General features: G+C 57.1%; 1 protein-coding gene across 1 annotated transcript; it reads left to right on the forward strand.

The window, feature by feature from the left end:
- Window positions 1-46: 46 nt before the first annotated feature.
- On the forward strand, window positions 47-11,187 carry TNNT2 (troponin T2, cardiac type). Its single transcript, XM_055728083.1, has 15 exons — window positions 47-141; window positions 2,507-2,565; window positions 3,059-3,076; window positions 4,494-4,550; window positions 5,125-5,157; window positions 5,683-5,718; window positions 6,017-6,038; window positions 7,036-7,096; window positions 7,238-7,354; window positions 7,727-7,804; window positions 7,956-8,066; window positions 8,456-8,565; window positions 8,962-9,052; window positions 9,566-9,606; window positions 10,938-11,187. Exons 8-15 carry the CDS (start codon window positions 7,043-7,045, stop codon window positions 10,984-10,986), a joined length of 651 nt encoding a protein of 216 aa, XP_055584058.1. The 5' UTR covers window positions 47-141; window positions 2,507-2,565; window positions 3,059-3,076; window positions 4,494-4,550; window positions 5,125-5,157; window positions 5,683-5,718; window positions 6,017-6,038; window positions 7,036-7,042; the 3' UTR covers window positions 10,987-11,187.
- Window positions 11,188-13,644: the final 2,457 nt, after the last annotated feature.

Genomic DNA, 13,644 nt, shown 5'->3' on the forward strand with positions numbered 1-13,644 from the left:
CGGGCACATTCCTCCTGGCGCTGCCCGCCCCGGGGTGGGCGCTGGAGCCCCCTTAAATCCTCCTGCCCACAAAGAGCATTTCCCAGACGCCCGCTGCCTTCCCCTCCGCTCCCCGGGATCTCACCGGCACCTGCGGCAGAGGTAAGGCTGGGGCGGCAGGATGCACGCTCGGGCGTAGGATGCTCTGTGGAAGGGCAGTTGTTAAGGACCCAGAAGTGATTTGGCTCAGTTGCTGGTCCCCCACAGCTGCTTGTGCTGGGATGTATTTCTGTCATGAAGGTATTCCCATGGATAAAGCATGAGGACCCTCTCCAGGGGGTTGTGTTTGCAACTTGCCCGATGCCTTTTGGACCATCCCGATGTGTGCCAAGGCAGCTGAGAAAAATTTTGGCTGCCCTGGTTCCAGGGGCATCTCATCAATCCCTGTTTCCTGAGCCTCTGGAGGGGATGGGAGGGATGCGATGCCTGTGGGAGAGTCGGGCCAGCCTGGCAGCCCATGGAGGAGTTAAAGGTGGGATGCTCCTGTGCGTGGTCTGGCCTTGCCAGGCAGGAAGGGAGCAGCAACATGACCCACACCGGAGCAAATGCTGGGAAATGAGAGCTCCGTGTCTGTGTAGTCTGGAGGAAAGCAGAGCCTGTGAACTGTGGAGGAGTAACTCGGCCCCAGAGGTGTGACCAGCTAGGCCTGGGCTAATGGACAGGGGGATTTTAAGGACTGGGAGGGATATCTGGATTATTTAAGACACAGCAAATGATGGAAGTTGTTTTACAGTCAGTAATACGCGCAATGTTTCTTCTGTAACTGTAATAAATCTGCTGGGTTCTCTAAATTCTTTCAAAACAAGATTTCAGAGCTTTAGTGATAAAGGTTTATCTGTTTCTGTGCACAGGATGGATAAATATTTCCTAGGGGCACTTTTTTTCATTGTGTACCCCCCTTAACAGTCCTGGTTTTGATGCTGCTCCTCAGCAAATACTCTGTGGGAGCTAGTGATGTATTAGAGAGGAGGTAGATGGAAATGTGGAAATAAGCTTCCACAAGTGCATGTTTGCACTCTCATGGCCAGGAGGAACCTTCGCTCTTGTGTTGTGAGAGGATCATGTGAAATCTTGGGTGCTCAGAGGCCACGTAAATGCTTTGACCAAACTCGAGGAAAAGTCGGGCTAAGAACTGGTGTTCGAGGGGGAGTGGGGATCAAGGGGATGGTGCTGGGTGGCTGCCAAGGGAGGGAATATTAGAGGGAAGGGAACAATGACGGCAGAAGCAGGCAGTGAACCTGAGGCAGAGGGGGCTGAGTTCTGACTTCATTTGTCTCCAAAAAGCACCTTCTGAGTCATTGCTCAGAAGTGAGATTTGACAGCCCCTGGGAGCCACGGGTATGTGGAGGCATCCCTCCTGTAACGTGTCCTCCCCATGCCTGTGGATTCCAGTCCTGGATTCAGCATCTTGAATAAGCGATCCCGAAGCCTGTCCTACCCTTCCTGGGTAATAAATGCTCAACAGATGTAACAAGGACCAGTTGTTCCCAGACATCGGGCAGGAGGAGAAGTGAAGCGGCGCTGCTCTGGGAACAGGTGGTTTAGCACATGGGGGTTATTTCTAGAGCTGCCTTGCGTTGTCCTGCTGCATCTCAGCTTTGCTGAAGTCTGGCATGAACACCAGCAGTGGACAGGCTGTACAGGGGCTGGGGCTGATGCTCAGTGCTGCTCCGGGATGCCCAGAGCTGAGGCTGATCATGGGGCTAGTCTGTGCAGACCTTGCTGCGGAGCAGTGGGTGGAAGCTGGATGGGTGGGATGCTGAGTGAGGTCCTCCTGACCACAGCTGGGAGAGACACGGGTGTGCTGGGAAGGTGAGCATAGCCATTTCTGCAGAGTTATTAGCCCTATTGCTAAATCAGGCTTTTTTTTTGGGGGGGCTTTTTTTTTTTTTTTTTTTTCATTCCTTTTAGCTAACCTCTGTCTCAGGGCCAGGACCAGGAGAGAAATGCCCCTTTCCAGAGCACGCTCCGCACTTGGAGGGCTGGGCTGGGAGGTTTCACTGAGATCTCGTGCTGTGGCTTGTGCAGGGCTGCAAATCTGAGATAACGGGACATCCCTGCAAGTTTCTATATCCCAACCAAGCTAAGAATAGTCAGGAAGCAATACAGGCTGAGCGTTATAATTGGGCTATTTTCCTGTGTCCTGAGCAAACGCAGCGCCCCGAGATGGCTGAGGTGAGGGGAGCTGCGTGTCCTGGACATGGCTCCTGGCAGCAGTTATCGGTGTTGCATGAGGCTGTGCCTAATCTCCTGTCTCCTATTTGGGGCGAGCTGTGATCCTGCGACAGGAGGGGAGGCGGGGGCCTTATCTCTGCTGAGATAATGCTGTCACAGCATGGCTGGGGCCAGTTCGAAGCTCCAAGTGCTTTGGAGAGGCGCAGCATCTCTGGGTTCTGGAGGACAGGCTGTGCTTGCCCTTATCTCAGCTCCTAACTTGCTTTTTCCAATCTGCCTTGAATTCTGCTAGATAACCAGGGATGTCGGACTCTGAAGAGGTCATTGAAGAATATGACCAGTAAGTGGTGTGTTTGTAAACACCCTTTCTTTCCCTTTATTCCTACTTTCCCCACAGGGTTGTGGTATTCTTTAGAGGTGCTGTTCAGGGGTCACTGGCTCTTGTCATATCCCAGCATGAGGTCCCCCACCCTGCCACCACTGCTGCGATAGTGCCGAGACCCCCAGCAGTGGGGAGTTTTGTGTTAGGGTCCTGTCCCATCCCCACTGCCACCTTATGGCACGCTGCCCAGCAGTCATTGCCCATTGCTAGAGAAAAGGGGGCCAGCCCTGAGGAAGTTCCCAGTTCCCCTTTGCCCTCTCTGGTGGACACACATGCCCCGTTGCAGCACACCGCTGTAACTCTGCAAACCTATGTTTTGGTTTGCAGGGAGCAGGAAGGTAAGAGGATGCAGAGCACCTGCGGCTGCCCTGAGGATGAAGCTAAAAAATCACCAGAGCAACTTCAATAACCTGTGTCTTCTTTCCCTTCCCTCTCCCCCATGCACACGTGTGCGCTGTGAAGAGGAGTACGTGGAGGAAGGTAGGTGTCTCACCGGCTGTTGCAAGGACCTAGAGACGAGTGCCGTTGGTTCAGTGTTTTGCTTGGTGGGTTGTGGTGATAAGCTCCTCGACAGCAATGGGCAAATCATGACCAGGAAAGGCAGATGAGACTGTGTCTAGATTTCTCCACCTGAAACATCAGTAGGATCAAAACCAGTCTGAACTTTCTGAGGGTCTCTTTTGCCAGTGATCCCTTGACTCCAAGCAGGTGGAAATGCTGGACTCGGGCGCTGGCAGAGGTGTGAGCCCAGTAACTCGACGGGAGCTGGAGCCTCAGCTGATACATTCATTAATGATGCTCAGGCACAAACCTCCAGCTGCCTCAGGCTGGCGGAGGAGCAAGCCCCATGGTGTGTGCAGGCACCCTGGGACGCAGCTGGGCTGCGCATTTGGGGCTGGGCTGGGGAGCTGGGTTTTGCTGAGCCTCTTGTTGCTTCTGGGCACTGCCAGGCAGCCCGGGCTGCTGCACGGCAAAACACCCTGGACATTAAAAGCAAAGAGAGAACAAAGGGGAAGCCACTGCAGTGCTAGTCCTCATCTCATGCAGCCCATAGCTACACTCCACAGCTTTACGGCGTCCCACTAACTTCTGCACTTATTCCTTTCCCTCCTCCCTGGCCCAGAAGAGGAAGAATGGATAGAGGAAGACGACGGTAGTTATTGCACCTTTCTTTATTTCATCTCTCCACTGCTGCTGTGAATATGTCGTGGGTCGGTGTGTCTTTTGCCTCTCCCTGGTTGGGAAATGGTTTTCTTTCATTCTTCCACTTCTCTCTCTTGCTTCTTGCACTCCCCCCTTCCCGCCCTGCTGCGCTGTGCGTATCTGCTCCTGTGTCTGTGGCTTCTCTCCTACATCTACCAGCCACATGCACTCGTGGCTTGCTATCTTCTTTTTCTTTCCTTCTGTCTTGCTGTGGGACCACAAGTCTTCCCAGGACCTGTGGATCCCAGCATCGCTCTGACTCCAGTGGAGGACTCTCGTGGGGATACTGCTCCCTCCAGTGGAAAAATGCTCCAGCAGTGCCATAAACAAGGCTGCAGGTGCCGGAGGCACTTTCTCTGATGCCAGCCAGACTTATACTTCACTGGTTAGAGGAGAGCAATAGAAATCACTGTCCCCATCGCGGGGTGTAAAAGCATGATAGCATGGGAGTGCATGAGGGACAAACCTGGAGGTGGCTATAAAGCCTTTAATTTTATTTTTGCTCTGCCCAAGCAGAGACCGGCCCTTGGGTAAAGGTTAGAGTGAAGTCCTGAGCTGCCGCTTCTCTCCTGCGGTCACATCTCCTCGGGTCTCTCTCTCGGCCGGCTCCGTGCCACAGTTGTCCTGATCCGGGGTCCGTGGGGAACCAGCGGGAGTGGCAGGTGCCCGACTCACGCTGCCCATTATCCCACAGGTCAGGAAGAACAAGTAGAGGAGGAGGAGGAGAAGACAGAGGAAACGAAGGCAGAAGGTGAGTGGTGGCTTCACCAGTGAGCTGCCGTGGCTTGGCTGGAGCTATGCTCTGCTTCGCTGAGGTGCCCAGCAGGGTCTGGGGTGCCCCAGCATGGTCTATGGCCGTGGGCCAGCAGCACAGAGGGGCAGCTCTGCCCTGTCTCTGTGGTTTCCAGTAAGAAAGCGTCAAAACTGAACTGCCCTTTCCAGATCTACTGAGTGCCTTGGCCCTGCAAGCATGAGGATAATGGTGTTTTCTGCTGGGTGCTGATCAGCCTGTGCCCAGCACTCTGAAATAATGCCAGAAATGAGTTCAGCCTGTTCCACCAAGAGGTCCCTGTTGCCCTAGAGGGGGGATTTCCAGAGCGCGGGTCATGCTTTGATGTGTCTTACTGTTGAAAGGGCACTGGACCTCATGGGACCTCTCTGGAGGGCTGCCTGATGTGTGTCCCTGTGCTGTCGTGGCTGGTAGGGCAGGCTCAGATCCCAGCCGTGCTGCCTGAGTTAGGAGGATGCTGGGACCCTCTGTGCTGGGGGCACATGGCTGCCCTCACCCATGGATGCTCATATTCTCCCCGTTGCTTTTGAAACAGAACAAGAAGATGAAACGAAAGGACCAGGAGAAGGTAAAGCAGGAACAGAGGAGAGATGGTCTGGGACATTTCAGTCCTGATCCCCAGTCCCCCAAGACACTGGGTCCTTGTAATGGGGTTTTTGGTGTAGAATTAATTTGCTACTGAAGAGAGAGAATCTGCTGTAAATGGTGCAGAGCTGCCCTGGCCCTGTCCTCTGCCAGGGCTGGGGCAGCAGGAGACCTGTGGGAGGGATGGCTTTGTGCTGCCTAGGTAAGAAATGCACCCAAAATAGAGAAGGAGAGGGTAGTACTACTGCTTTTGCAGCCTGAGCTCTTGCAAAACTTGCTGGGTTCCTCCCAGAGAGGACCTGGGGCTCTCCTGGTCTGTCTGTGAGTGAGGGATGTCTGTAAGGGACCTGCTCTCTCCCTGTTCATCCTGGAGGGATGAGGCTGGGTTTTGCAGTGGGGATAACGTGAGGCAGAGGGGAACAGCCTGGCTGAACCACCCCACTGTGTCCATGGGCAGGGTGCGTGGCAGGGCTGGCCTCTGGGAGCCAAAACTTTGTGTTTTCTGCAGGTGGAGAGGGGGACCGAGAGCAGGAGCCTGGGGAAGGTGAAGTATCCATCCTCAGTCCTCTCTGGGGTGGGAGGGACTGTCCCTTCACCTGTGTAAGGAGGCACCAAATGCTTTTCTGCTCAGCCAGGAGCACCAACATGCATCTTGGGTTTTGGTACACAGACAGACACCCCGTTGCACACCTTCTTGCTGGAGGATGATCCACAATGCAGCCTGTGTTGCTGGGGTAGAGGGGTAGCTTGGCTTAGTGTTGTGGCTTTTGGGTCAAGGCGTGAAAGCAAATGCCCCTGCAACACTAACATTGTCCTTCTCTCCTGCTCCTGTGGACCTGCAGGTGAATCGAAGCCAAAACCCAAGTAAGTGTCAGTGCATTTTCTCTGGTGCAAGGTCTGACCTAGGAGCTGTGCCAGGGCAGAGGCTCCATGTGATGGGCTTAGCACCATGATCCAGAAAGGGCATGGGACAGTGAGGCCTCAGAAGCATGAAGGCAGGGTGGGACTGGGACATGGAGAGAAAAAGGGAGAGAAACGGGCAGATAGACATGGAATATGAAGGGGATCCTGAGAATGAGGTCTTTTGGCAGTTTTGAAGCATTTTGTGTGCTCCCTGGGGGAAGCCTAGCTGCCCTGTAGCCCTGCAGCTGGAAAAAATTTGTGTGCACCCTAGTCGGGGGTATGTAGTCCATGGCACAGCCAGGGCCTTTCTTCTGCAGTATGGTCCTGGCCATGGCTGGCATAAGACATGCATTTGCATGAGTGCCAGCACCCCAGGGACAGGAGCACCTGTCTGAAAGAATGAGGCAATGATCCACTGCCAGGAGCCTGCGGGTCCTCGTGGACCCCAGGGATGCTGAGGTGTGGGAGGCAGATCTGTCCTCAGCTGCAACCTCTACATCCCTTTACATCTTTATGTGCCCCTACTGAGCATCTCCTGGCCTCCCCCAAGCCCACAGAGGATGAGAGGCTGGTTTCCAGCTCCCTGTGCCAGATCACACTGGAGCACACAGTTCTTCTATGCTCTTTTGGGTGAGCAATGGGGTGGCTGCCAGTCCCAGGGTACCTGGCAAACGGTTGTGGCCAAGTTGCCTGCAGCTTACGGAGTTATTCCAACCATGCGGGCGCCTTGGAGTACTTCCCGGGAATGCCAGAGGTCTTCCTCTGAGGCTGTCCAGCTGGCAACCTCCAGCAAGCAGCATTACACTTCCCTGCCCTCAAAATGTGCTCACTCTGCATCCCTGGGGACTGTGAGGCTTGGATAGGAGGGCTGGGTAGATCAGTGCATGGCCAAAAGGTGCTGTCTTGTCCCAGGTACCTGCTGCAGGCTCACCATCCTCCTGCTCACCTTCACTTGCAGGGTCTTCATGCCAAACCTGGTGCCTCCCAAAATCCCAGATGGTGAGAGACTGGATTTTGATGTAAGTAGTGCACTCGGTGTCCATCCCTGGTGGGGGACCCCCCCCGACTGCTGCTCAAGTCTGTGCCCAGCAGCTCTGCATCCCCTGGAGGGCTTCACCCGTGAGGAGTGCAGCTGTTGCTGCTCTTCCTATCTGGTACAGGACATCCACCGCAAGCGCATGGAGAAGGACCTGAATGAGCTGCAGGCCCTTATCGAAGCCCACTTTGAGAGCAGGAAGAAGGAGGAAGAGGAGCTCATGTCCCTCAAGGACAGGATTGTACGTCTGCAGCCTTCCCCTTCCATCGCTATTGCCAACCCCTCCCCTGTGGGCATGCAGCTGCATCCTTTCCCCACAGTCCTGACAGGAAAACCTGAGACATCCCATGTCCCTGCAGGACAGAGCCCGAGACGTGAGCCAGATTTTGTACCCCCGTGCCTGGGGAAAGCCTGGTCTGGTCTGGCTGCTGCGGTGCCTGACAGAGAGGCACCTTCCCCCAGGCCACTGTTCCACAAGCTCCCTCGGGAGACACGGGAGCAGCAGGTCTGCCCTTGGGGCTCTCAGGGCTTTTGGGGTCAGGGATGCGTCCCTAGGGCCAGAGAGGAGGCAGATTCCCTGGAGTGTCCAAGCCAACATCCTCTCCTTGTGCAGGAGCAGCGGCGAGCGGAGAGGGCAGAGCAGCAGCGGATTCGCAGCGAGAGAGAGAAGGAGCGCCAAGCCCGCATGGCCGTGAGTGTCCCCAGGGACGGGGCGCTGGGGCTGGGCTCGGCTGGCACAAGCCCGGCCGCGGAGCACGTGGGAGCACGAGCTGTGTGTGGCGTGCGAGCCGGTCCGTGAGGTCTCTGACTGTCCGCTCCTGACCCACTTCTGACCCTGGCAGGAAGAAAGAGCTCGCAAGGAGGAAGAGGAGGCAAGGAAGAAGGCCGAGGAGGAAGCGCGGAAGAAAAAAGCTTTGTCCAACATGCTGCATTTTGGAGGCTACATGCAGAAGGTGTGATCCTACCCCGGGTGGATGCAATGAAGCTGCTGGTGCTCCCGGGAAGGGCTCGGCCTCGGGCTGGCCTCCCAGCACAGCGTGTCCCCGGTGCTGGCAGACGTGGTTCCTGTGAGCAGGAGGCAGGGCAGTGCCGCTGGGCCGCAGCGGCAGTCGGAGGGCCGAAGTGAGCCCAGAGCTCTGCTTTGCAGGTGCTGGCCAGGGCTGGTCCAGCCCCACCACAGGGGCAGGAGCTGCGGGGGGGTCTTGTCTGCTATTGCCAAACTTTCCTCGGGGACCTCATGTGTTTCTGGAGTCCCAAAAGCTGAGGGTGCTGAACTGGGGGTAGGGGTGGAGCAAAGGCTGGGCAGCTTTCCTTCCCTCCGGCGGACTGACGGTTTCCTCAGTCAGAGAAAAAGGGTGGGAAGAAGCAAACAGAGCGGGAAAAGAAGAAGAAGATCCTCAGTGAACGGCGGAAGCCCCTGAACATCGACCACCTCAACGAAGACAAGCTGAGGTGAGCACAGGCTGCAGGAGGGGTGTCCAGGGTGGGAGCTCTGCTTTGGGTCCCCCCTGCCGGGCAGGGCCCTTGCCCGGGGGCTGGCGGGTGGCGATGGCACGGCTGGGAGGGGGCTGTGATACCCCGCGGGGACACGGGCTCTGCCGGGCCACCGCTGCCAGGCGGCACGGCCGTCAGGGGGAGCCACGCTCACAGGTGTGGCACCTGCGTGTCCCTGGTCCACGAGTGGGCTGGCATCGCCGCCGGCTGAGGCATCCCGCCTGGCATGGAGCCGGCAGAGTCCCATCCTGGGGCAGCGGGCGAGGTGGTGGCATCACCGCCCTGTCCCCCGCAGCGGGCTCCCCATCAGCCACGTCCCGCTCCTGCACTGACAGCAGCTGGCTCTGCCCGCAGGGACAAGGCCAGGGAGCTGTGGCAAACCATCCGTGACCTGGAGGCTGAGAAATTTGACCTGCAGGAGAAGTTCAAGCGGCAGAAGTATGAGGTGAGCTGTGAGGTCCTCCGTGAGCTTGCCCACCCGCCACGTGCCTGCCTGCTCCTGCTCCCCGCTGCGAGATGCAGGGGGCTGTGGGGGCTGTGCTGGGGAGGCTGTGGCTGCGTCAGGACAGGGCTCTGCCCCACACGGTACCTGGGGTGACGAGCGCTCAGGAGGCTCTGCAGAACCACTAAAAGCAAAGCCACATCTGCCTCCCTTTTGGAGATGCACCAGGATCAAACCATCTCTCCCAGCCACACTGGCGAGGCTGAGCACACAGCTGTGAAGCGCTGGAAGATGTGGCAGCTGGTGACAGGGGCTGTGTGGTGGCCCTGTGACCTCCCTGCTCCTGGGGACAGGTGCTTTGCACTGCAATAGGCTTCCTGCTGTGCTGCACTTCACAGCCCGGTGCTAAAAGCCTGGCAAGAGAGAGCAGTGACACATCTTAGCCCTGACCCTCATCCCTGGCCAGGCATAGGGAATATTGCCAAGTTTCACCATCTGCCTGTGTTTCTCTTGCAGATCAACGTCCTCCGAAACCGTGTTAGTGACCACCAGAAAGTGTAAGTCCCCGAGCAGGCTGAGCATCCTTCCTTGATGCCTCCTGCCCTTCCAGCTCCCAGCTCCCTGTCCCCAGTTCCCTCCCTGTGTATCTCCTGGCTCCTCTGCACACTGGCAGAGCCACCTCCTGCCCTTCCCACTCCTGCCTCTGGTCTCACTGGCAGCTGGTGGTCATGGACCTGCAGGTCTGGCCCGGGGATGCCAGTCCACACTGCCCTGCTCCCATTGCCTCCTGCCTCCACCAGATTCCCCCTGCCCCAGAGACCCTGGATGGGGATGGAGCCCAGGGAGATCCCCCCTCTGCAAGAGGCCAGGGTCCTGCAGGGTCCTGCCAGCTCAGCTGCCCCCACCCCTACAGTGGCTCTGCCCAGCATCTCAGGGAAGGTGCTGGAGATCCCAGCTTGTGTAGGAGGGGAAATCCCATGGGCTGTGGGAACTGTGCAGCCCCGCAGGGTCCAGGGAGCCTGTCCCCATGCCCATGTTCCCTGCACAGGACTGGAGGACCCTTTGTGGGAGGGTGGCAGTGGGTGTTTAACCAGCACTCTCAGGAGCACCATGCTGCTCTCACATCCCTATCCCATGCTGCCATCTCAAATGAGAGGTGCTCAGCCTGCCCCGTGTGTAGGGTAGCAGCATCTCCCACCCGCTTACACCAAACCTTTCTTCTCTTCTGCCCCAACATGGCCTGTTACTGCAGCAAAGGGTGAGTACAGGCATCCCCTGAGTGCTGTGTCTCCCACTGCATGTGTGCTGCATGGGCGCCGGGGCTGACATCAGGCTAGCAGCAGGGCTGAGGCAGGGGGCAATGCCAAGGACTGGCAGCCAAAGCTGCACTGGTGACTCTCAGAATCATGTGCCAGAAATGCCCTTCACTGTCCTCCTCAAGCCGCTACAGCCTCCTCTCTGCTGACCCACAGCCAGAGCAGTGCCTGTTCCCCTGATGCTGGTTGAGGAGAGTGATGTGGGGGGTCCTGGCTAACAGCTTCACAGCTTCTGGTTCTTGGGAAAAGGATCCTGCAGCTGTTTTTCACCCTCTGCAACTGGAGATCCAACTCGTTGATGCTTCTTTGAAGGATCCTTAGGAGGGAGAAAGGGGAAAGGGATCTGGGGTCCTTAGAAACACCTGGCAAACTGCATGAGCCTGTTCCCATAGAGTCCCAAAACACACAGGCTGACTCAGGTCCCAGGTTTTTACCTGGAGCCACTGAAGACCTTCCTGCCAGGGCAGTGAACATCAACCAGAGACAGCTTAGTCCTCTTTGCAGGGCTGCTGATGGCACCCACCTTGTCCCTCTTTTCATGGTCACTAATGCTTTTTCTACTTCTCTTCTAGGTCAAAGGCTGCCCGTGGGAAGACCATGGTGGGGGGCCGGTGGAAATAGATGACTCAGAAGGGAAAGGAGGCTCAGCCACGGGGAAGTGTGTTGCCTTTCGGTCGACCAGATGGCTTCCCCACGTCGTGGAGCCCACACTGTGCACCCACCTGCCCTCCCACTGCATGGAGCTTGCAAAGACCTTGCTGCAGGCACAGTGCTGTCTGGGTGGGCAGATGCTTCGCAAGGTGCCGTTTCTCATCTCCACACCACCAGGTGATGTTGTGTCTGTAAATAAAGAGAACGGTGAGGGGGTGCGGGTGTTGTCTCCATCCTGAAGCTCTAAGCCCAGAGGAAGCAGGCACAGGAAAGTCTCAGCAGAGCTCGGCTGAGCAAGTGCAATTGTGTGCCTGCTCCCTGGGGTACAAGAGGATGCAGCAACCACCAGGACCTCCCGAATAACATGTTCCCTTACCTCACAGCATTTTACACCTGCAGTCCTAGGGAGGTTTTGTAACAGACCTGCTATTCCTCCTGCAGTTTGGGGCAATCCTAGTTATGGCCGCTTTAGTTCCTGCTTTTGCTGTACCAGAGTCCCCCTCTCTGTGTCAGGGTTGGCCCTGTGGGACAGCATGGCTAGGGGCACTGCTTCCAAGCCTCTGGGTCCATGACAAGCACTCACAAACTCTGCTTCCAGGCCATTTTCACTTTTATTTCCACCTCTTCCTAAAGGGCCAAGACCAACTGTGATTGCCTTCTCTGTGTGTTTCTGACAGCATGAAATGAAGACATAAGTCAGTATGGACAGACCTTTTATTTGTCCTTTCGGGGGTGCAGATCTTTTTTATCTGGCTGTAGGCATCTCCGTAGCACAGTCCCACAGACAATGCCCATGGGGACACATCAGCTGCATAATCCCAGGCATTCCTGGTTCATGGATCTGGACTGTCAGCCAGCAGAAGACACTAGGCTTGCACTACAATTTCCTGGGGCAAGCTGTCCCGTGCTACTGTTAAACAGCATCAGAGCAGTGAGGGAGGATGGATGCACAGCATGATGGATCTTCAAAGGCTTTTTGTTCCTTGGCAAGGCATTTTGTCTCCTCTCTTGCTGGGGCTGCCTGTCTGTGCAGCAGCCCCCGTGGTGTAGGGGCACCCTGCAGGTTTCTCTCTTGTACTGCCTGTTGGATGGTGACTTATTTTGCCTGCTTCAACAGATGCCATCAGGCTTTGGGGAACAAGGCTCTGGGAAGCATCAGCTTCTGTGAGGCAGTAAGTGGCGGGCAACCAGCCCCTTATCGCCCACCTCCTCAAAAACAAGGCGTGGAGGGATGAATGTGGTCCCTTATTGGGACAAAGAGGGAGAGCTGGGGAGGGTGGCAGTGCCGGGACATGAAATATCCCAAGGCTGGCTGAGCGAAGGTCCAGCAAATGACATTTCCAGCATGCCTGATGTGTGGCCCCAAGTGAGAGGAGCACTCGGGGCAGAAAACTACATTTGGCCTGGAAATGCCTTTTCCCAGGCTCTGAAGGTCCACCCTCAAAACCTTCCTGGCAGGCAAAGGCAGGGCCCTGCCAGTGCTGGTGCCCGGTGCCGCAGAGGCACTGCAGCTGTTCTGCCTGTCCCTGCGGGGCTGGCAGCGCCCAGGGTGGGGGTACGGAGGCACTCCCTGCTTCCCACAGGGCTGCCTGTCTCGGCAGCGTGCTGGCCCCCCGCCAGCCAGCCAGGTTCCCTGCGCGCCGGGGCCGAAACCTGCCCGCTGCCTCCCCACCCAGCACCTCCCTCCCTGCACCCGGTGCTCAGTGGCACAGCCATGCCAGAACAGCTGAGTCAGCGCCCAGCCCTGCCACTGACCCTCCCCTGCTCCCTCTCCCACCGGTGTCCGTGGCTTCCCACTGTGAGCGGGCATGGCAGCATGTGGTGCAGGGTGCAGAAACCCTCTGGGACGTGGTGGAGCACTCTGGGACCTTACAGGGTGCTGGCATCATCCCAAGTGTTGCATGGGCTGAGTGACGATTGCAATGGCACGGTGTTGTGGGTGCTGTGGGTTGGGAGGGCAGCTCTGATGGGCAGGCATGCTGTCCCCATCCTGCCACGCGTAGCACGTGTTTTGCAAGTGGATGAGCCTTAGCTTGGTGCAGCAGGCAGGGACCAGCCACGCTGCTGCGCAGTGCAGAGTGAGGGACCCCTGGCAGCAAATTTTGGAGGGCTGTGCAGGGTTAACAGCCTGGCAGTGCCATGTCGTTGTGGAGATTTGCAGTCTACTAGTGTCCTGCAGCACTGCTGTGTGGTCTCGGTGTCCCCATGGGCAGTAGGAGCTCTGCATGCCAGATGAAAGCACCAGTATCCTCTGGAGCATGGTAGAGAGCTCTGCCCTCTCCTAGCAGGGCATCTTCCCAGGAGTGATGAGGTGTAGCATCCTCTAGCATGTGGCAGAGGAACAGCATCTCCTGCCATAGCACGTACACATCCTGCATGCTGTGATCCTTTGAGGAGCAGCCCCCTGTGCAGCGCAGCACGTGAAAACAGCGTCTGCTTAAGTGCGTTGTGGTGTCTCCGCCAAAGTGCGGGACAGGGGTCAGGTCGTGTCCCGCACAGCCTGCGCAGTGCAGCCTGCCAGGTCTTTTGGTTCCTCTGTGGAGACGCTAGCAGGTACTGCAGTGAGGGGGTCGTGCTGATGGGTGCGATGCAGGGCTCGTGTCCTATAGTGCAGGGTGGCACGGGGGG

Source organism: Falco cherrug, chromosome 16 (genome assembly GCF_023634085.1).
Source record: "Falco cherrug isolate bFalChe1 chromosome 16, bFalChe1.pri, whole genome shotgun sequence".
In the NCBI taxonomy this organism is placed as follows: domain Eukaryota; kingdom Metazoa; phylum Chordata; class Aves; order Falconiformes; family Falconidae; genus Falco; species Falco cherrug.

Bases quoted from the DNA above. Each gene is read 5' to 3' on its own strand.
- TNNT2 (XM_055728083.1), top strand. From the start codon at position 7,043: ATGCCAAACCTGGTGCCTCCCAAAATCCCAGATGGTGAGAGACTGGAT. The intron at 8,067-8,455 runs GTGTGATCCTAC...CGGTTTCCTCAG, and splicing joins TTGGAGGCTACATGCAGAAG to TCAGAGAAAAAGGGTGGGAA. The intron at 9,607-10,937 runs GTAAGTCCCCGA...CTTCTCTTCTAG, and splicing joins GTTAGTGACCACCAGAAAGT to GTCAAAGGCTGCCCGTGGGA.